The sequence below is a fragment of the Petaurus breviceps genome, unplaced genomic scaffold, assembly GCF_028583685.1.
Source record: "Petaurus breviceps papuanus isolate PSGF00001 unplaced genomic scaffold, PetGlider_PUasm1.0 90740, whole genome shotgun sequence".
In the NCBI taxonomy this organism is placed as follows: Eukaryota; Metazoa; Chordata; class Mammalia; order Diprotodontia; family Petauridae; genus Petaurus; species Petaurus breviceps.
In genome coordinates, this window is record NW_027187330.1 from 2,050,143 (window position 1) to 2,073,877 (window position 23,735).

Genomic DNA, 23,735 nt, shown 5'->3' on the forward strand with positions numbered 1-23,735 from the left:
TAACATTTGATCATCCCATGAAAGTGAATGGAGGTAGGTGTCTAAGACCCTTAAGACTAGTGGCAAAGCTACTTGGTTTAAAGTAACACGAGCTCCAAAAGTATATACTGAGTTTAAGAAGTGCTTTTTGCATCTCTTTCTAAGTACTTTGACTCACCTGCAATTTTCAGGTGTGCGTGGAAATGCCTATGGGTCAGAAGGGGCTCTGGTAACTCGCCCAGAAACATCTTCAGCAGGGAAGCCACATCGTTTGAGTGAAACTCCCCAGACTCCAAGTCAATGTCAGCGCCATTGTTAAGAGCATCCCTTAGAATCTGTTGTCGGATACTGTTTCCCGGAACTCGAAACAAACCCTCTACTCGCAAATCTTCTCAGTATTGAGGAAGCCAATGGAAGGGCAAAAGAAGCCAAAAGAAAAAGAGACTAAGACTAGGATCCTAATATGTACGATTTCCACAGTTCTGGGGCTTTGCCCCAGTCCTTAAGGTGATAATGATATTCTTACCACAATTATAATAAAAGAACTTACATGCACATGATGCAACATCACCTTAAGCCCCTGCAACTCTCCTAGACAAGTCCCCTGCTCTCACTTTGAAGATGGTTCAATCTAAGCTATATCACCAGGTGGATTTTAAGTAATTCTGGAGAAAAGAAAGCTCTAGTTTGACCTTAAAGACAAAAGAGTTTCTGTCGATCCAAAGGAGCCTAGAATGATCATAATAATCTATCCAGACTTGATCAACCTGATTAGATAGGAGCCCTATGATAATAATACTATTAACAGCTCGAGTTTATCTAGTGCTTTACAAGTTTGCAAAGAACTTTACATGTGTTATCTCCTTTGATCCTCTCAACAACCCTGAGAGGCAGGTCTCCAAGAGAGCTGAGGACCTGGCTCCACCTAAAGCCCCCCTAGTCTTTATTTTATTTTTTTTTAGAGGTACTAAAAGCATGGCTTTTTTTGTTTTGTTTTTAGCAAAGTTTTTTATTTTAAACTTAAATACAAAACAAGAAAAGAAAAAATAAATATTGCCATGTACATAGCAGAACACAGGAGAGGATTCAATAAAAAAATAAGAAATTTCCACTTCAAGGAATACTACACATACAATAAATACTACACATTGTTTTCAAAGCTTCCCAGCTTTTCTTTGCCTCCTTACAAGTTTTCTTTTGTTCTCTGCTGTGTACTTTTTACCTTATTCCCCCCCCCTCAAAGAAGGCTATAATTAAGCTCAGATATATATATATACACAGATATCTATAAATATAGACATATAGACACATATACACTCATACACATATATGCAAGACTGTACTATGCTTATTTCCACTTGTCATCTGTTTTGCTGAAGGTGAACAGCATCTTCCTTCATAAGTCCAAGTCTTTCCAAGATTTTCTAAATCAACCAACTCATCATTTCCTACCCTAATTACATCCTATCTGAGAGATTGTTTGTGAAAGTTTTTTTTTTCAATTTTCTGTTTCTTCTATTCTTGGCCACATAGGTTTTATTTATACAAGAAAATTTTCATTTAAAATAATCAAAATTATCCATTTTATACTTCAACAATGCTCTCACCTTATAAGATAATTTAAGGTCTGATACTGCTGAATCTGCTTCCTTTTTATATTTTTTCCCTAGTTTCTTTGAAGTTCCTGACCTTTTGTTCTTCCAAATGAACTGTTTTTTCTAACTCAGTAAGATAATTTTTAGTACTTTAATTAGGATGGCATTGAATAGATTAGTTAGGTTAAATTGTCATTTTTTCTTATATTGGTTTTACTTGCCCATGAACAACAAATATTACTTCAACTATTTAGATATGATTTTATTTGTATAAAAAGTGTTTTATGTTTATGTTCATATAGTTTTTGTGTCTGTTTTGGCAGGTATACACTCAGGTATTTTATATTGTCTCCAATATTTTTTAAATTCATGTTAGGATGTGGTATGATACCCACTAACATAAATACATCTCACCACTGTATAAAATCAGCACCAACAAAAGAGCTATTATTTTAGAGAAAATCTTATTCTCTGTTGCTCACTGATGGGGTCCTACCCAACACTGGCAAACAAAGATCTACTTCACTAAACCTATTTCCAGATTTTCAGCTCATACCACTTCTGTTCTGCCTTTCAGCATTTATCTTAGTACCTGGGACATAGTAAGGTGCCTAATAACGTGAACTGACTGGATGACTGACTGACTTCTAGTTGGGTTAAGTGCACAACCAAGGAAACTCTCTAACAACTTAGCCTGCAATTCATGGAAGCATAGCATTCCTCAGAATGAAACAGAATTTTTTTTAAGGAGCCTTATTGGTTCTTCTGGGGCACCTATGTGGCACAGTGGATAGAGTACCAGATCTACAGTCAGGAAGACTTATCTTCCTGAGTTCAAATGTAGCTTCAGAAACTTACTAGCTATGTGACCCTGAGCAAGTCACTTAACCCTGTTAGCCTCAGTTTCCTCATCTGTAAAATGAGGTAGAGAAGGAAATGGCAAACCACTCCAGTATCTTTGCCAAGACAATCCCAAATGGTGTCATGAAGGATCAGATACAACTGAAACGAATGAACAACAAAAATGGGTCTTACTAAGTAATAAGAACTTATTGAATGTTCATTAGGTCAATAAATATGTATTTATAGCAGGGCTGAATCCATTAAGGAGACAAGGCCTCCTTTAAAATAATATCATAGAGGCGTCCAGGTGGCTCAGCGAGTAAGAGCACTGTCTCCAGTGTCGGGATGACCTGGGGATCAAATCTGGGCTCAGATACTCAGCACCACACCCAGAAATAACTGGCCGTGTAACCTTGAGCAAGTTACTTAATCCTGATTGCTTTAAAAAAAAAATAAAATAGTATCATAGAACTACTTACATCTTCTAGCCTGTATTTCAATTCAATCCAACCAAACACATATACATACATACATATATACACATATACCCACAAACATATATACATACATGTACACACACACATATCTTGTTCTTTCTCTGCACTGAGCTAGGATTCCTATTTCAGAAAGTGTTTCCACTTGTTTCCTTCCACTGAAGATACACAGTGTCAAGGCACAAGGCATATGCTTAATACATGTTTATTGATTGAACTTAATAATCACATAGAAAAATATCATAACTACTCTGCCAAAACCAAGACAAATCCCCTAGGCGATACACTTTAATCACAGCATGCTGGAAGTGGGAAGAGCCGGAGGAATCACCTGGCCTAATGCTGTCCTCATTTTGGAGATGAGGACACCAAGGCCCACAGAAGTTGATGGTTTCTCCCATGGTCACCTGGCAAACAGTAGCAGAACCAAAACTGAAATACGGCCCTCCTTGATTCCTAGTCCAGGGCTTTTTCTTGGCTTCTGAGAATCAATCTGACTAATTTCTTTTAAAGGGATCATGTGGGAGAATTCAATTATACAGACTACACATAAGGCATAACATTCCATTAAGTGTGATTTTTATTATGCATCAGAGCCAATTTTTTTTATCAAGAATCTTTCTGAAGGTAATAGGAAAATGAAGATATATGATGTAGACTTTTTTCACATACAACTTTTCAAGAATACATTTAATGCATAAAACAAAGTCAAACTCCACATGAACTGTACTAAATACACAAACACGTCACAAGAACTTGAAACCCAAATTACGTAGGGAAGCTACTTTCTTGCCATGGAGTAAAACTACACATTCTAATAATGAAAAAGACCGAAAAAATTGGAGATAGACTTACTTTTGTGTAGATATTCAATCAATTGATATATTTGAGCAATGCCTTCTTCTGTCAATGGTGATCCAAATACAACTCCTTTTTCTAGAAAACCATAAAGCAAGGCAGTGAACAGGTTTGCATATACAGTACAGAATCATCTTACTTAAAGCTTTGCAGCACCCTAAACAAACAGAACACAGTTATGTGTTTTACTGAACTATAAAATCCATTCACTGGGTCCATAAATTAATGTTTATTGACAAGTTCACTGCAAGGTTAATGCACTGTACTAAGTAATACCAAGCAAGGCCACAGGTAATATTAGAGTCCCTAATTTATTCCTCCTCTCCAATGTTTAGTATTAGACAAACCACAAGCTTCTTGAGGGTGAAAAAATCTTTCTGCTTAATTCTGCAGAACATCTGGCATAATGTCACATACAGGTGGGTACTTAAATGCAATAGAACATCAGAGAAGTGTTATTCACAAATGTATCCAGTTAGTTAAATTAGTCTTTGGACATTTCATTGGACTGATGGTTATGATATCAAAATGTTGATACCTTCTCAAATAAATAATTTACTGTTTAACAAAAACCAGACCATTAATATCTCATCAAAAACAGTCATTCATCCATTTCTTTGGGGGAAGTGTTTTGAGTCTTGGCCAGCACAAACAGGTAAGCAATCCAAGTGTAAAGGCTCTGGTCAAGCATGAAAGGGTTTGAGGACTATTGCCATAGAAGAGTGAATTCCCTGTTTTCTTCATTCTATCCATGTCTCCTCAATGTAGGGCTTGGTTTTGGGGGGTTTGGTTTTTGCTTTTCTTTTTAAGTAAATGGAACTGGATCTCCGTATGAATGAAACATAAAGAGGAGGGGCCATCCTGGCTGACACCTGCCCTCAAAGGCTCATCAGCAGAGAGCTGGAAGAGGCCCTAGAGGTGATCTAGCTCAACTTCCTCATCTTACAGGTGCAGAAACTGAGGTTCCAAAAGGCAAAGAGATTTGCCCAAGGTGACACAAGTGTCACCGCATTGCTGAGACTCGAACCTGGGTCTGGCGACTCCAAATCCAATGCTTGACACGTCCACAACTGGCCTCATCTTTCCCCTAAAATTCCCCATTCTCCCTCACTTCCCTAGTGCCATCAAGAGCACCACCATCCCCCCAGTTACCCAGGCTCTCTGACTCCCCACAAGCAATCAGTGGCCGAGTCCTGGGGCTTCTACCTGCGTCACATATCACAGGGAGGGCTCCCCTCCCATCCCCTGCCCCTGTTCTGCCTTCTCTCCTCGGACCCTGCCACCACCCCGGTGCAGGCCCCCCACCTTATGCCTGGACCACTGCCATAGCTTTGGAGAGTCTGCCTACCTCAGGATTCTCCGCACTCCAGTCCTTTTTCCCTTTAGCTACCAAAGCGATCCTCCTAAAGGCCAGCTCTGACCATGTCACACACACACACACACACACCCCCTCAATACAACCAATTCCAGGGGTTCGCTCTTAATTCCAGGATCAAATATAAAATCCTGTTTGGCTTTTACAGCCCTTCCTCTCTCTCCAGTCTTCCTCGAACCTGGTGATCCATCTCCAACTGCAGGTACTTACACTGGCTGTCCCCCTCCTCATTTCCAGTCCTTAGTTTCCCCAGCTTTCTTCAAGCCTCAGCTAAAGCTCACCTTCTACAAAAAGCCCTTCCCAATCCTCCTAATCTTCCCTCTGAGACTACTCCCAATTCACCCTTGTACCTCACTGGTCCATAATCTCCATGCTGTCCTCCCCATCAGACTGTGAGCTCCCTGAGAGCAGGGCTGGCCTTCTGTTTTTCTTCACATCCCTGGCACTCAGCAGGCATTTAATAAATAAAAGCTAGTTAAGTGACTTTCCTCTTTACCATACTTGTAAGGCTCTAAGAAAATCTTTTTTATTTCAGGTGCATTTACTTCAGCTTAATAGTTCTATGTACTTGGACTACATTTATAATTTTATGACTACATACAATTTTAGGGGGGGTCCTGACCTGGGTTTTCAATGGTGTTAGGCACTCCCAGTGAGGAAACCTTTCTAATGCACACCAGCAACTCTCTGCAACATGTATGTAGTCTTAGAAAGCTTCTTGGGGCACAGAGAGGTTAAGTGACTTCCCCAAGAAGACACAGCCAGAATGGGGCAGAGAAAGGACTTGGACTTGAATGGTCTTACTCCCAGAATGCCTCTCTCACCACACTTCCCAGTATGATTTTAATATTTATAATAGTGAGAAGACTACACAAGAATCCCTTGTACAGACTCATCTCCTCATTTGGGATCGCACATCTTTTCAATATAAAATCAACGGAGAAGCATGACTGATGAGAACGTTGGGGGAAATGCAGTATCCTGGCTGTCCCCAATAAATCCATTTCCCACCTTTTCGCTTGAGAGACATGAGTGATCTGAAGAACCCTGACGCTGTGCCAGCCCCGCTGGGTAACTTCAGGTCCACCTCCCCCATCAACTGAGCCAATTCCGTCCCAGGCAGGTCAATAAGTCTGGTGATATTGCTAACCACTAGCTCAGTGAAAACATCGGGCTTTTCGTGTCGGAGCTTCTCCACAAAAAAATCAGGGTTAAAGATGATTGGCTGTCCTCGGAGAGAAGCATCGTTGCAGATGACAAAATTACAGATGGCATCACTGAAAAAAGAAAAAAGCATTTCTGTTTAAATTTCTGGATGTACTTTACATGCCTACTCAGGCAATAACAACCATTCAAGCAACAATCAGAAACCTTAGGAAGAGGACAGTCCACTACTTGTTTAGGTTCTAATCACCCTAACTAGCACTTGTGAGTTCAGCAATCCCGGTAAAACTGCCAAATTATTTCCATGATACAGTCTGAAATTCCCCACAGGCCTTTACAGCTCTCAGTCTATGAAGGAGCTCCCAGACACACATGAGAGAGGGGAGGCTCTGGGAGATTCATAGAGAGACGGGTGTGTATCTATCAGAGTATCCCATCTAGAAGAGGGGGACCATGGCAGGGACACGACTACACGAAGCTCAGCATCGAGGAACAGACGAACATCCTCAGGACGTCCAGTGTGTAAAAGAAAAGACCGAAGGACCACGAGGCATCTTCCAGTCTTTGAAAGCGCGTCACACCTCAGTGGGACTAAATCTATTCTGTTCAGCCCCAGTGGGAGAGCAGACATCCCAGATGTAATCTCCACAGCCATTAGAGCTGTCCAAATGTGGCATGGGCTGTCAGGAGAGGGGGGCAGCCCTCAAAGGGGGTGGGGAGGGGGGGTTCCAGACAGGGAGGAAGGGAACAAGCATTGATGTAGCACCCGCTACTTGCCAGGCACCATGCCAAGGGTTTTACAATTATTATCTCATTTGATCTCACAAAAAACCTGGGAGGTAGGTGCTATTACTTTCCCCCATCTTACAGATGGGGAAACTGAGTCAAACAGAGGCAAAATGACTTGCCCAAGGTCATGTAGCTAGTTGAGCTCTGGGGCCCAATTTAAAGCCCCAATCACAGAGGCAGCTGACCAGACAGAGGCAGGTGGCAGGAAAAGATTCTCTTTCAGGTGTGTGTTATAATCAATGACTTCTGAAGCCCCTTCCAACTCTTAAATTCTGTAATCCTCCTCATTTTCCAAATCAAGCAAACAGCACACACCAAAAGAGGTCCTATCAGGCTTGTAGGTGCAATTACAGAGAAAGTACTAAAACCAGCACTTGTTTTGACCAAATTTGCCTATTTTTAAAAACTCAAACCCAATTCTTATTTCTGCCTTATTCATGGATAGAAGTGAGAAACAGGTAAAACAATCTCGCCTATCACTCAGATGGGGGCTTGTGAGGCTTGTTCAGGAGGACCAGTGCCTAACAGGGCGAGGAGTCGCTGAAGCCAATGATCCAAGCAACTGAGGTCCAAGACAAGCAGGAGTCCAGGGTCAGAAACCTAACTCTGGGCAGGACACAAACAGAGCAGGGGGCAGCTCCTTGCCTGAGGGCCTAGAGCAAAGTTAAGAAGGCCTCGATACAGTCCTGCTTTAAGGGACAGGCTGTGATAACCCCTCCTGTGGTAGCCTCATGGAACTTTAAAATCAGCACTTTCTCAAATGTCCCTGAACCTGAAAACTGGCCAGAATAAGCTCATCTAGGATTCATGAAACTGACAACCAGAGCCAAAAAAAAGAACTAAATCTATGAACCTTTTAATCCTAAGAAGCCTGGGTACCATATTTTTTAAAATTATGAATGAAAACTTTTATGAGCAGAGAGCCAAATGAAAGTAGAAAAAATCCACTCGCTACCTTAAACAAATCCCAAAATGAAAACTGCCGGGAAAGTCACAGCCAACTCCAGACCTTCTAGATTAAAGAAAAAAATACTGCAAGCAGCCAGAAAGAAAAAGTTCAAACATCAAGGAATCATAGTCAGGATTATACAACATTTGGCAAGTACCACCATAAAGGGTGAAAGAACTTAGAATATAATATTCTAAAAGACAAAATAAAAAGTGAATAATTCACTCAGCAAAACTGAGTAAAATCCTAAAGAGGAAAACTTAGACATTTAATGAAATAGAGGACTTAAGTGTAGAAACTAAAACGTAGATAGAAGAGTCGAGAAAAATCTAGAAAAGTAAATACATTTGAGTAAATGGAAGAGAATAATGACGAAGCATTTACACACTAATACAAGGAGAAGAAATGTGTCTCCTCAAAATCCAAGTATCTTCAAGGGTCATGAAAGGACTTAACTAAGACAGAACAGCCTGAGGGTGGTTTTGTTATGTTTTGATAATCTTAAGAGGGAAAAACAAAAGGAGGGAACCTGAAATAGATTACATAAACTAGAGGAGAAAGGGAAAGGACCATCCCATCTACCATCTTACATAACAGGGGTAAAACGAGTATGCAAACATGGAGGAAGGTGAAGGGGGAGCAGGAATCACATGAAACTTACATCTAAACTGGACAAAGAGACAAACGGGGTTGAATACATACAATTCCGTCATATAAAATTACAGGGAAACAAGCAGGAACAAGGAGTAGAGAGAGTGAGGGAATAAGAAGAAAAGATTCATAAAGAGATTAGTCACAAGCAAAACAAACTCCAACTTTGAAAGTGGATGATAGGGCGGCCAGGTGGCTCAGCAAGTAAGAGCACCGGCTCCAGTGTCGCACCAGTGTCGGGATGACCTGGATCAAACCCGGGCTCAGATACTAAGCACCACACCCATAAATAACTGGCCGTGTAACCTTGAGCAAATTACTTAACTCTGATTGCTTAAAAAAAAAAAAGAAAGTGGATGATAAAGAGGAACAAGGAAAGAAAGGACCAGGCTTGGTGGTACACACCTCTAATCCCTGCAACTGAGAGGCTGAGCCCTGGGTGAAAGACAAGTTGCAATAAACTGGGCCAGGAAAAATATAAAGCAGCTTCTCTTCCTGTGAGTATGTAAACACTTGATCATTACAGATTTCCTTCTAGTAGCTCAAATGTATTTATTTTTCTAGGTTTTTCTTGACTCTGGTATTTACATTTCAGTTTCCCATGCTGGTCAATAACAGGATCAGGTCTACCAATACCAGCATTTCCAGCCTAGGGGGCACAGGATGACCCAGTCTCAATAAAATTTAATTTTTTTTTTAAAGGAAAGGGTAAGAACCTGTGATCAGAGCCTAAGAAAGGAAGAGAAAAAAGGGCAGTACTTCTAAACAACACTCCACTCTCACCACCATCTTCTTTGTAAAGAGGAGAGCAGGAGGCACAGAGGAAAAATAAAGGAGGATGAAGAGAAATACACTCTTATCAGCTGTAATCCTGACTGTGAGTGGCATCCATGAAGTGGAGGAGGATGACATTTACTCATCTTTGATCTCATGACTTTAGCACCTGGTTCATGATCTTCCTTCCTCTCTATCCCATCTCCTACATCCTTGTGGACTTCATGATTCAAGTGGAAAATTCCCCCAGATAAGCTCACCACACCATTCCTCAACTTCTTCAACTCTTATTTCCCCAACTCAACCAAAAAGTATTTCATTTTGGGACACTGTGTGTAATGGGAATGCAAATTTAAAGATCTTCCCTGCCCCTAGGCTAAAGTGCACCTGAAGCCTGGGGTGGGAGGCTTGTTTTTCAGTAGATACTTTTTGATTGGCCAATGGGTCAATAAGGTTGTTACATTCTCTGAGCCAGGAGAAGGCTATATAAGCCCTGATGTGAGGCTTTGTTTTGGGGGCTCACTTTGAGAAGTGTTCTGTGATTTGATCTGGATTCTGGGAAGCCGTTGTCCAGGGCCCCCCCGGCTTTGAAAAACCCAGATGTGGAAACCCAGATGTTGACTGGGTATGGATGTAATGGTTGGACAGTTTGGAAATCTGTCTACTTGATCTGTTTCTGTCTTGATAATTCTGCCTGTATACTTTGAAGTTCGGGGTGCAGACCTTTTTCCCCTGAACAAGGTAAACGATATATGTCTGACTGATTAAAGTAAACTTGTTAACCCATTTTGAGTTGCTTTCCTTTAACAAAGCAGATCCAAGAACCTGTGGTGGCGGCAAACCCTGAGGACGCTTGGGGTGCTTGCTGCTACACTGTGGTAGATGCTAGGGGATACAAATACAAAGAATGGAAAAATCCCTCCTCACAATGAGCTTACATCCTACAGAGGAGATCACTACAAAAATGTATACATTACAATGTTAATAAATACACAGACTTCAACAAACCATGGCCACACCTTAAATGTCATCGTCTCTCATAACAATACCACCTCCAACAGCCAGAACACTGAAATTCCACTCATTTCCTAATTTTCTGTTTATCCCAATATCTCAATCCCACGCAACCTACTCTACACCCTTATCATGGCCTTCAAGCCTTTGGACTCACTAGATTCCACCCACATGTAGGACTTCATGGTTTGCCACTTCACTAGCTATACGAGTCCCTTGCATACTCCTTGCTTCACTCTGTTACTTCCCAACCAATCGTCTACTGCCCTCACTCAATGGCCTTTCCTTTTTTCATGCTCTCTAAAATCCATTTGTACCATCCTCTAGTCTTCCTCTGGGTTGTCATCTAGTGCTCTCCAGGTCATCCTCTCATTTTTCAGTAGAACACCTGCCTCTCTGACCAATCACAGATCCCGACTTGCAAATGATCACCCTTTAGCAGTCTTTATCATCTGATTCCTCTACTACTGCTCCATAGCTAATAAACAGTTAGAGAAAATAATGACTTAAAGCTGATTTTACATACTAAAAATTTATGGTACATAACCAAACATAGCTGGGATCTCAATGCTGCTCAATAATCCTACTCTGCCATTAGTGATTTATTTCATCCCCTAGAACAACTACTATAAAACTTTTCATCTCCCCTCTCACCAACAGTCATATCCTTATGCCCACAGCAAATGAGTTAGTCTGCTTCTACACTGAGAAGACTAAGATACAAAGATACAAACTATCAGCTTCCTTCTTCAATTCCTTAAAGCTTCTCATTATGATTACCCTCTCTATTCTTCCTCCTTCAGTCACAGAAAGAAACCACCACTACTCAATACTCTACAGATATGGGGATGGGGGATGATATAAGAGAGAACAGAATGGGGAAAGTGGTATTCAGTAGGCTCACTATTTTGGGGTCAGAGGTAGGGGAAAGATGGAGAGAAAAATTTGTAACTCAAAATCTTGTGGAAATGAATGTTGAAAAATAAAAATAAATAAATAAATTGAAAAAAGAAATTTTTAATACTCTACAGATAACCTTGGCTACACAAGTCCTTAACTTTCTCAAATCCAACCACAGCCTCATCCTGAAACCTGCTCCAGATGCCATCCCCTCATTTTCTTTTTTTTGTTTGTTTTTTGGAGGGCAACTGGGGTTAAGTGACTTGCCCAAGGTCACACAGCTATTTTTTTGTGTTCGGTGTCTGAGGCTGGATCCGAACTCAGGTCCTCCTGACTCCAGGGCCAGTGCTCTATTCACTGAGCCACCTAACTACCCCCCATCCCCTCATTTTCATCATGTCTCTTTTATCCTTCAACATTTCCCATTCAATCTTCCCACTGGACTTCACAAACATCAGGTTTCTCTGATTCTTAAAAAAAAAAAAACAAAATTAAATAAATAAATAAAAACCACCTTCCCTTAACCCTTCTATTAACATCCAGCCACTCTCCCATCACTCTCCTCCCCTTTACTGATAAACTTATTTAAATGGCTGTCCAAACCTGATAAAGATCTATATTTATACAGTACTTTAAAATTTACAAAGCATTTTCTTCAAAACCACCCTTTCCAAAAGCAAGATGTAAAGGCAAGTTCTGTTACTCATGATCGGGATAATCTGTTCTAAACAAAATCCAGTCTTTGCCATTTCATCAGCAATGCTGATGCAAAGCAATGCTTTGTTGGAATAGGCACTGGCATCTAGACCATAAGCCCCTACCTTCACACCTCCTACGCCTACACTGGGATTGTTCTCCAAGGGAAGACTCAAAATAAGAAAATCTCCCAATTTACCTGCTCTCTCACATAATACTGAAGGCTCAGCTGCAATCATGATCTCTCTCAGGACACACCCAGTCATTCTCAATTCTAAGGCTACCCCCCAAACTCATACTCAATGAAGGTTTTTCTGGTGCCCTGTCTGTGCACCCAATCTGGTATCTAACTCCCTCAAAACCACATAAGCTGTGCTTTCTTGCTAATGCTCCTAAATACCACCATTCACTATACCCCAGAATTTTTATCACTCCCCTTTCTGCAGCAGAATGACCTGTGTCCATCTTTCCCATTCCATATCCTAGAAAACTAGGAATTGTTCAGTCATGTCCAACTTTGTGACCCCATTTAGGGTCTTCTTGAAAAAAATAACGAGTACTTTGTCATTTCCTTCTCCACTTGAGGAAACTGAGGCAAACAAGGTTAAGTGCCTTGCTCAGGATCACAAAGCTAGTAAGTGTCTGAAGCCAGACATGAACTCAAGAAGAAGAGTTTTCCTGACTTCAGGCCCAGGACTGCTCTACACCACCCAGGGCATAGTGTTGGCCTTGAAGTCAAGTCAACAAGCATTTATTAATCGCACATTATGTGCCAGTGTGTTATGCAATGGGAAGACAAAGATAGGCAAAACCAGATGTGGCCCTTAGGGGGCTTTTAGTCTAATCTGGGAAACAACATGCAAAGCACTATGCAGGTCTGACCATGTCGTGTCCCTCTCCAATACATTCCAGCTCCCTCCCTATGGCTTTTAGGATCAAATCTAAACCCTTCTGCTTGGCATCTTTAACAGCCTGGACCCAAGCAGCCTTCCCACCTGTATTACACACTGCTTACCTTCCTCCTCTCTCTGGTTCAGCCAAGCTGTCTCTTGGCGCTCACACAGAACGCTGTCTTCCCCCTGCCCCAGCACTAACTGGCTCCCAAGCCTAGAATACACCCACCTTCTTATGCCTGCCTCTTGGAAGGCCTCATTTCCTTCAAGCTTCAGCTCTGTCACCACCTTCTGAGTGAACCTTTCCCAATCCTCCTAGCTACTAATACTTTACCCAAGAAATGTATTAAAATGTGTGTCTGTATGTGTTGTCTCCCCATTGGGATATAAGCTTGTGGAGTAACTGTTTCATTTTGTCTCTGAATCCCCAGGGCCTAGCAGAGGCCTGACACAGAGTACTGAGAGTGAGGAACAAGGCCAATGTAGCCAGAATGCAGAATTCAGGAAAGGGAGGAATGTATCAAGAAGCTGAAAAATTAGATGAGGGCCGGGTTAGGTAGGGCTTGGACAGCCAAACAGAAGAGTCTTAAAGAAAAAAGGAAGCCCCTGGAGTTTACCATGTGGGAGCAACAAGTTCTGATCTGTGCTTTAGGAAAATCATCTGAGACACTGTGTGGAAGATGGACTGACTAAGCTGGGGAACGACAAGGCAGGGAGTTCATTTAAGAGGCTACTGCAATAATCAGGCAAAACGTGCTGAGAACCTTACCTAACGTGGTGGCTCTGTGAGCAGAGAGAAGGGGCCAGAGGCAGAAGTGACAAGATCTGGTGACAAATGGGATACTTGGGGTGAGGAGGAGTCAAGTATAACTGTCAGGTTGTGAACCCAAGTTACTAGAAGGATGGCAGTACCCTTAACAGAAATAGGGAAGCTGGGAATAGGAAAAAAAAATAACAAATTCAGCTTTGGACATTTTGAGTTTGAGATACATATGGAACATCCAGTTTGAAATGTCCAACAGGCAGCTGCCTGTGTGTAAATAAAATAGAGTCTAGGAAAGAGACAAGGGCTACAAACATAAATCTGGGAGACCTCTGCATAGAGATGACCACTGATTCACAAGAACTAATGAGGTCACCAAGTGAGAGAGAGAGAAAGAGAGAGAGAGAGAGAGAGAGAGAGAGAGAGAAGAGGGTCCCAGACAGAGCCTTGGTGTGCACTCACAGTTAGAAGAAGAGATGATGGGCCAGCAAAGGATCCTGGGAAGAAGCAGTGAGACAAGGAGAAAAACAGGCAAGGAAAACTAAGAGGACCAGTGTTGAAAACCCAGAGAGGAGAGAGCATCAGGAGAAGGTGGAGGATAAGGAGTGGTAAGAGATCACTAGTAACTCTGGACTGAAAACAGTTAAGAAATGAGAACGGAGTGCAAACAGATTTTTTTAGGAGTTTTGTTTTGAAAGGGAGGAGAAAGACAGAATGACAACTTGATGAGATGGTGAAATCTGAGGATTTTTTAAAGATGGAAGAAACTTGGCATCAGAGAAAGAACTAGTAGATAGTGAGAGACTGAAGATTAGCGAGAACAGGGATGATGCTGGAGAAACCGCAGGGGATGGGATCAAAGGTGCATCTGGAGGAGTCAACCTTGTTGAGAAAGGTCACTTCCTCATCCAACCCTGAAGTGAAGAAAGCGATAACATGGGAAGATGTTAAGGGGTGGGTTTTGAGATGTAAGGAAGGGGAGGAGAGAGAGCTCACAGAAAATCATCTCTTTTTTTATTTTGGAGGGGGAATGCAGGGCAATTGGGGTTAAGTGACTTGCCCAAGGTCACACAGCTAGGGTAGTGTGTTGTGTCTGAGACCACATTTGAACTCAGGTCCTCCTGACTCCAGGGCTGGTGCTCTATTGACTGCACCACCTAGCCACCCCTCTATTTTTTTCAGTAAAGTATGAGATGAAGTCCTAAAGAATGATCTGGCTAGGTAGGGGGGAAAGTGGTATGGGAAGCTTGAGGAACAAAGAGCTAGTTTGTAACAGCTTCTGTAGGAAGTAGAATAGACAGTCAATTAGGGAGAAGTAAAAGAACTGCCTTACTGCAGTGACAATTCACTTAAGATTAGATAACAATTTAATGTACAGAACTATTTATAGCAACATCTTTGTGGCAGCAAAGAACTGGAGACAAAGTAGCTTCCACATCCTGGGTAGTGGCTGAACACAATCCAGTATATGAAAGCAGGGGAATAGTACTGCTCCAGTTAAAAATAAAGAATATAAATCATTCAAAGAAGCTTGGGAAGACATGAAGTGATGCAGAATAAAGCAGCCAAAACTAAGAAAACAATCCTTACAATGACTACAAAAATGAAAAGGAAAATAATTCAGTAAGACAGATGCACAACAGCCCTGGAGTCAGGAGGACCTGAGTTCAAATCTGGCCTCTGACACTTAAGTAGCTGTGCGACCTTGAGCAAGTCATTTAACTCTGCCTCCAAAAAAAAGGAAAGAGAAAAGAAACACTGCAACGCAGTGAGTGGTCAGTGGACTTCAAAGGACTGGGGGGCAAAGCAAGCTTTCTCCTCTCAGCAGAGAAGTGGGGGACTTTGGGTAAGAAATGAAGCCTTCCTTCATCATCCAACCTAATCAATGTTTTCCTTTGTTTTGTTGGTGTGGGGGTGCAGTGCAGGGAAGAGGACAGGGCATAGAGGAAAGTGATATCAATGCTAAAAAAAAAAATCAATAAAATATTTTTTAAAATAACAATGTAACCCAAGAGAGACATTCGCAATGCAAACCAAATAAAATACAAATACCTATTCTTTATATTCTCCTTCCTTGTTCTTTCTGTTCAGAGATATGCTTCTTCTTATACAAAAATAAGGATGCCTCAAAATCTATGATTATATAGTTATTGTATGAAGAAAATAAAAGGAGGTGGTTAGGTGGTGCAGTGAATACAGCACTGGCCCTGGAGTCAGGACACCTGAGTTCAAATTTCACCTCAAACACTTAACACTTACTAGCCGTGTGACCCCCAACTGCCCTGCCCTCCCCCCTCCAAAAAGAAAAAAGAGAAAAGAACAGAAGATCTGAGGTAACTTTTCATGCTAAGATGCTGACTAGTATATTTTGCCAACAGAAGTAGTACGCTTTTCTCCAATTGCCTAGAAATTAACAACTAACAAGTTTTCTTCTGTTTTTCTTTTAATTTCAGCTACTTATAGTCAAGAGACAAGATATAATTCAGCATCCAGAGCGTGACTCTACCAATGTGCTAAAGTTAGCATCAGATTCTGCCCTCATAAGAACAGACCAAATGTAAGCCACCGTGGCAAATGGTCATTTCCAGTAACACAAGGACCACTGTTACAGTTGCCTTGTTCTCAGCAGAAACCATCTCTCTCCCATCTCCAACCTGAAGCCTACAGAGAAATTTAAGTGAGCAGTTAATAGCTATAGACAGAGCCCACACAGAGATAACTGAAATACAAGGTAAAAAAATATGTGGGGTTCCAAGTATCCAAAATACGTCCTTCTCCCACTTTTCCCTTACCATCCGCGTTAATCCATTTGATTTATTCTTTCCTTCTTTTCTTTCCTGTCCCTTCCTTCCCCTTCCTATCTTCCAGAACCTCAAAAAGCGGCTTGGGTCAGAGGAAGCCCAGGCATTATCACCTGCTCCACAGATGGAGCAGACCATGAAAGAAGAAGGAAATGGGTAGTAAGGATGGAAGAATGGGGCCAAGTTTCCTTTGTATCTGCACTATATCCTGAAGCCCCATCAATCTCTTCCCAAAGAAAGTATGATGGCATTCTTTTTAAAAAGATAAAGATATTATAGAAAACATTTCAGCATCCAGAAATATTTTTGCACAAAAAAAAATTTTCTGACTGATAACTTAGATGATATGGAGAGTTTAAAATAATTACTTTAACCAAAAACAACTTGCTATTCTACAATACCTGTTCATTTTAAAAGAAATAGAAAGTTTGCATTTTAAAGAAAGAATATCAATTTCTTACATGAGTGACGAAAGCTTCTGGCGAGGCATTGGTGAAGCAGAGAGTCCAGGAGAAGAACTTGCTCCTTGTTTACAGGGACAAAGAAACCCTCCTCTCCCTACCCCAGCACAGCCTGCACAAATTCCAAGCATGCTAAAGGACACAAGAGCACATTATAGGACCTGAAAGGCAGCACTTGTTGGGACACTGGGCATTGGTCTGCATGAAGGAACAAAACAGAAATGAAAAGCTGGACAAATTGACTCCATTTGCCAATGATCCGTGTAAATAGAGATTAATGGAAATCACTACCCCTGATAAAAATGTCTCCAAATTAGAAAATATAGCTATCAACAAAATTTCAGAGCAAAGTGACAAAGTAGCTTAGGCCTAAATCTTAAATTTCTGTGTGACTACTACAATTTTATGGCAATATAAGTGAAGTTTAAAAACCTGGCATTAAATACCTAGAGATAATTAAACCCATGGAAGCTAATGAGAGAGAAGAGGGCTTGGGCACATTCACAATTTGGGAGGTGGCATATGTATAACAACTCAGCAACGGAGAATGAAGAAGCAGTCAAACAGGTAGGAGGAGACCCAAGCAAGGGATGGGTCACAAAAATAGAAAGGTCAAAGTCTCCAGGAGGAGAGGAGTATCAATAATATAAAATGCAGAACAGCAATCAGAAAGAATGACCCTTGAAAAAAGGCTACTGGAATTTGCACATGAAACCACTGATAACTGGGGGGGGGGGGAGGAGGCCTTTCAATTCAAGTGGCAAGGGAGTGAGATAAGTGGGAGAGGACAAGGAGATAAGAAGTACAAGCAGCTTGTTCTAAGAGTTTGACTGGGAAAGAAAGGAAAAAGAAAGACCTTGAGGGATACAGCTTCCTACCTGTATGCAGGGTCCACATAGTAATCTTTAGTGGATTATCATCCCTCCCCCAATCCTTAAACAGAAGTGCCCACCAAGGCTACCTCCCCCCTCCTCTTCCCCCTCGACCTTCCTTCCCAAAGTGAGCTAGCCTAGTACCAGTGCCCTGCACACAGAAGGCGCTTAATAAATATGTTTTGGCCTAAATTAAGATATGCCCACCCTTTAAAAAAAAGTTTAATTCAATTTTATTTTCTTTTTTAGGTTCACATTCTCTCTATTCTGGCTTCCTCATCCCACAGTGAGGAAGCAAGGAAAACAAAAACCATTACAAATATGTATCATCAAGCAAAACAAAGCCTCACATTGGCCATATTTAAAACAGATCTCTCTCTCACACACACGCATGCACACACACACGCGGGGAGGGGGCTCAATCTGGACTCTGACTCCATTACTTCTGAATGGGAGGTTGGTATCATGAGCGCTCTGGAAATGTGGTTGGTTACTGTGCTGATCGGAGTGCCCAAGTGTTCAGTTGTTTGTCTTTACAATGTTGTTATCATTCTATAAAGTGTTCTGCTCACTTCACTTTGCAGAAGTTCATACAAGTCTTCCTAGGTTTCTCTGAAACTATCTCCATCATTTCTTATAGAATAATAAGATTCCACCACATTTGTAGATTGTAATTTGTTCATCCATTCTCTACTTGATGGGCACTTCCACCCCATCAGCTTCCAATTCTTTGCCATCACAAAAAAGAGTTGCTATAAATATTTTTGTACATACAGGACCTTTTCCTCTTTCTCTGATCTCTTTGCAGTATAGGACCAACAGCAATACCACATCCAGTTTAACTGCTTTGGGGGCACAGTTCCAAACTGCTTTCTAGAATGGCTGATGTCCATCCCTTTTTCTTCATTTCCTTCCCTTCCTTCTTCAACATAAGATATTATCATTACTAAAAACTTGTTTTTATATGAGCCTATCTCTTGCGTTGCTTACTGACCAAATCCGTTTTTTAATGTTTTTTCTCTATTTGTCCATGTTGACTATTAACTGAAAGGTCTACAAGAATAGAAATTACTTTACATTCACAGAATCAAAGAATTTCAAAGTTGAGTGGACCTCAATAATCATTTAGTCTAATTCATACTTGAAAAAACATGCCCTCTATAAAAAATACAAGTCATCCAATCTGCACTTAAAGACCTCCAGTAATGAGGAACCTACTTACTACTTCCCAAAGCAGTCTATTTCACCCTTGCATAGCTGTTTTTATTTTTTTCAATAAGTTTTTTTGGTCTTCCATCAACAAAATTTCCTGTAGTGGATTTCTTCATCCTCCAACACAGAGTCATCTCATATAACAAATAATATTTTTAAAGACAAAAAAAAAAAAGAAAAAATCAGCAAAACTGATCAATACATCAAAAAAATTATAAAAGATATGCAATGTACCAAACTTGTGAACCTTCCATTTCTGCAAAAGGGTGGAGTGACAGTATCTTCTTATTTCTCTTCTTTGAAGACATACTTTTTTATTTTTTTGTGGTTTATTCTGCATCAATTAATGTAGATCTTTCCAAGCTTCTCAATATAAATCATATTAGTCACTTGTTACTACAAAGTAACATCTTATTACATTCATATACCACAATTTGCTTAACCATTTCCCACCAATCAATGGGCATTCACTTTGGTTTCCAAGTTTTTGCGATCAGAAAATGTGCTGCTATGAATACTTTGATGTATGGAGATACTTTATTTTTATCAATGACTTCCTTGGAGGGTTAAGCCTAGAAATGGAATCTCTGAGTCAGAGTATGATCATTTTAGTCATCATATTTGCATAATTCCAAACTGCTTTCCAAAATGGTTGTACTAATTAACAGTTTTATCAACAAAGTATTCATGTGCTTATCTTCCCACAATTTCTTCAACACTGACTATTCTCATTTTTTGTCATCTTTTCCAATTTTCAGGGAGTGAGATAAAACTCAGGACTGTTTTGATTTGCATTTCTTTTACTATTAGTAATTTGGAGCATTATTTCATGTGGTTTTTAATAGTTTAGAATTTTTTTTTGAGAACTGTTTTTCATACTATTCCACTTATTTATTGAGGAATGGCTTTTAGTCAGATAGAGATAGAAATATAGCACTTAGTACTGTTCCTGGCATTTGGTAGGTACTTAATTAAATGTTTATCAATTGATATATCTATTTTTTTCACTATTTATATATCTTGCATACCAAACTCTCATCAAAAAATCTGATACAAAGATTTTTTTCCCATTCAACCATTTTCCTTCTTACCCTATGTATATTGATTTTGTTTGTACAAAAGTTTTTCAGTTTCATGTAATAGAATTTATCTATTTTATCTTTTATAATTACACCCCCTTGTTTAATTAAAACTGTATCTTCTACCCATAGCTGTGAAAAGCATATGATGTACTTCTCTTCTAATTTTGACACAATCTCTAATAAAGAAAATAAATTTACAGACCCCAGATGAAAAACTCCTGATTTCAGTTTAGTTCCTTCTTTTACAGGGAAAGAATAACAAAGACCACAAAGGCTATTAACTGACTAGTCCACAAGCACAGGTAGTTTATGGCAGAGCTGACATCAGACATCAGATCCAGTCCTCTTGCTCTAAGTCTCATTATTTTCCTTTATACCATGCTACCCTCTTATAGGCCTTGATGAAGGCACTAGCAATATGGGAATAACAAGAATCAGGAAATCAGGGTTCTGATCCTGGCTCTATCTAACTAAAAGGCTGAATGACTTTGGGCAAGTAATTTTACTGTTTCCTTATCTATAAAATGATAGGCTAGATGGTCGAGGTAAGGCCCCTTCTACCTCTTAAGAGTCTATGAGGAGAGGGTTATAGCTAGAGATAATGAGATTTGGGAAGTATTCACTGAGTAATATTTGATCTAAAGTGAAAAGAACAAATGACCAAGAACTAAACTTTGGAGAGAGAGAATGAAGAGTCAAGAAGCCAGTAAAGGAAGTCAAAGAGGCAGAAAAAGGTTCAAGACAATGAGTCATAGAGATCAAGGGAAGAAGTTTAAAGGAGTGTGTTCAGTGTCAAACAATAATGAGGTATGTTTGTTCAATTCAAGAAACACTTACAAAGCACCTAAGCAAAAAGTACATAAAGAAGGCAAAAAAGAAAGAGGACTGGGAAAAGACCACTGAATTTGGAAATAAAGCATTTAACTCTTCTAAAAATTTCCAGCAAAAACTAGGATATAAAGTAGTTTTCAGACCCAATTGTTTGTTTACCATCCCCCTACCAACTCACTCCCTTGGGCAGGAGCTCCTGACTCCCTTTGGATGACAATGATGGTTGTATTTTATCCTGGGCTACAAGAACCCCAGTAAGCCTGAGGTGGGATTTGGGGTCCAGTCCAGGGAAAGAGGTCTCATGACACTGCACAGACCCCATTACTTCAGAAGACTTTTCTGCTAAACTGAAAAGAAGGATTCCTTGTAGGTGGCTCCTTAGCATTGAAACTGTCTCAGAACCACTATTCCCATTTCATAGAATACTAGAGTTCCACAGGATGCTATCAATCACAACCAGTCAACAAATATTTACTAAGTTTCAGCTATTCAGGAGGCATGGTTCTAGGCACCGGGGACAGAGACAAAAGTGGAATGGTTCCTGCCTTTGAGGAATGAACAGGCTAACCTAGACTGCACACATATATACACACACAATATATGCAAAATTGATACAAGATAATGGGCGGAAATGGGGAAACTAAATAGGGTTTTATATAGAAGGTGGCACTTGAAATGAGCCTTGAAACTAGGGATTCTACAAAGGTAAGATGAGGAAGCAATACATTCCAGACATGAGGAACAACTAATCCAAAGGCAGTGAGACAGGAGAAGGATGGACTACTGTATATGAAGAAAAGTACAATGGCCAGTTAGACTGGAACACAGAATGTTTGAAGGAGAGTAATGTTTAGTAAAGGCTGAAAAGGCAGCTTGGGGTCAGGTTGTAAAAGCCTTAAAACAACAAAAAGAAAAGTTTTTATTTGATCCCAGAAATAACTAGGACTGGAATTTAGCAAGTAGGGGACTGACATGGACAGAACCATGCTTTAGGAAAATCACCTTGGCAACTATGAGGATAGAGTGGGGAAAGACTTGAAGAAAGGAGACCAATTCATAGGCTATTACAAGAATAGAGTGAGAGGTAATGAGAACCTAAACCAGGGTAACCCAGAACATATAGCTATATATTCCTAAAATATATACTGCCTAGAAAAGAATACTTTATAACTAAACAGAATCATTGTGCCTATATGGTAGTATTAACAATTTCTAACTGAATTTTGATGTTGTACTTATTTAAGGACCCTAAAAAGACCTAGATCGAAGCATCTTCCTAACAACAACCACAAAAATGTGTTCAATTTCTCAGGATAAGAGTGAAGACACAACTAAAGTAATAGTTATATGACCTAACTGCACGGTACACAGTTACTTGACTAATGCAGAAAATTCCTAGCTTACCTCACTAATATTAATCATATTATTTATCTTTGTGGCTTGGCAGAGTTTAAATAAAACATCTACAAGAACAATTAAAGTCTCTTATCATTTTGATCACCTACCCACCCTGGAAAAAGAAAGCTTTTCTATAATGCTTTGGAAATAAAACCAAATTTGCCTGCATGTGTCACTAGCCTGTACCAGAATCTAAAATTGCTGGCTGGAGTCCACTCACTGTAAGGTAAATTTCTCCCAGATACATTCCATAATAAAGAGGGAGCAAAAGATCTTCCCTGAATTCATTCATGGCACCCAGTGAAGTATTGTTATATACAGTGGAGGTGAATGATGAGTAATTGTCAATAGGTTTGCATAAATCTTCCCATCTTGCCAGAAATTTGATCTGCTTTCTCTAGGTATACACAAATGCAGAGACTTTTCCAAGTTACAGACAGCAGTTTACCCCATCCCATACTAATACAGACTCCAAAACTTGGACTATTTTATAGCCTCAACAAGTAGTTCTGGGTTACTTGCCCCACCTGGTGGCCAGGGTGAGAAGCTAGTGAGCCCCTCTCAATACCTCTTTTTTTCTCAGGGAGACCATGCCAGGCTACTTTCCACTTTTTCTAACACAGAATCTCATATTTGGAAAGGTCCTAGAGATAACCTATTGCAACCTGTACCCTAAAGAGGAATCTCTCCTCCACCATCTGTGTGGAGGTTTCATCCTCCATATCTTAAAAATCTATAGTGATGGTAAGCCCACCACCTCCCCCAGAAAATATAGAATGGGTTAAAATGTCTTTCCTTTCACTGAACCCAAATCTGCCTAAAAGCAATTGCTATCAGCTGCTCCTACTTCCGTTCTCAGGGGCAGGCAGAACAAGTCCAGTTCCTGTGCATGAAAGCCTTAGAAATACTTGAAGAGAACAAGTCAACAGTGGAATCCGGTACTCACCATACATACATGAGAGAAATGATGATTATATTTCACTCTGTCCTGATGCCAGACCACACCTGAATATTGGTAAGTTCTAAGCACATTCAAAGAAAGACGTTTCCAGAGAGTGCCCAAAAAAAGGGACAACTAGGAAGGAAAGACCTTAAATTAGACTCTATAAGGATCAGCTAAATGAACTAAAGATGTTTGGCCCCGAGAAGACAAGATGTATAGGAAACATGACACTTGTTTTCAACAATTTAAAGGACTGTGATATGGAAGACAGATATGTCATGTCCTTCATGACCCCAGAAAATAGAACTAGAAACAGTGGGTATAAGTGGCAGAGAGACAGATTTGGAATTGATATAAGAAAAAGAATAGAATAGAAGCTAAGTAAAAAACTAAGTAAA

General features: G+C 40.3%; 1 protein-coding gene across 2 annotated transcripts in view; it reads right to left on the bottom strand.

Moving 5' to 3' along the window:
- ARHGAP19 (Rho GTPase activating protein 19) overlaps nt 1-23,735 on the bottom strand; it is a 54,625-nt gene that overhangs the window by 24,647 nt on the left and 6,243 nt on the right. Inside the window, exons 1-4 of one of the 2 annotated variants that reach the window (XM_069067122.1) lie at nt 17,000-17,140; nt 6,156-6,421; nt 3,767-3,847; nt 158-367 (exon numbers count right to left, since the gene is read on the bottom strand). In XM_069067122.1, coding sequence (XP_068923223.1) covers nt 158-367; nt 3,767-3,847; nt 6,156-6,421; nt 17,000-17,130 — 688 coding nt within the window. In that variant the 5' untranslated portion in view covers nt 17,131-17,140. Of the gene's footprint in view, nt 1-157; nt 368-3,766; nt 3,848-6,155; nt 6,422-16,999; nt 17,141-23,735 lie in introns of those variants that run through there. The other variant, XM_069067123.1, reaches the window with a different exon arrangement.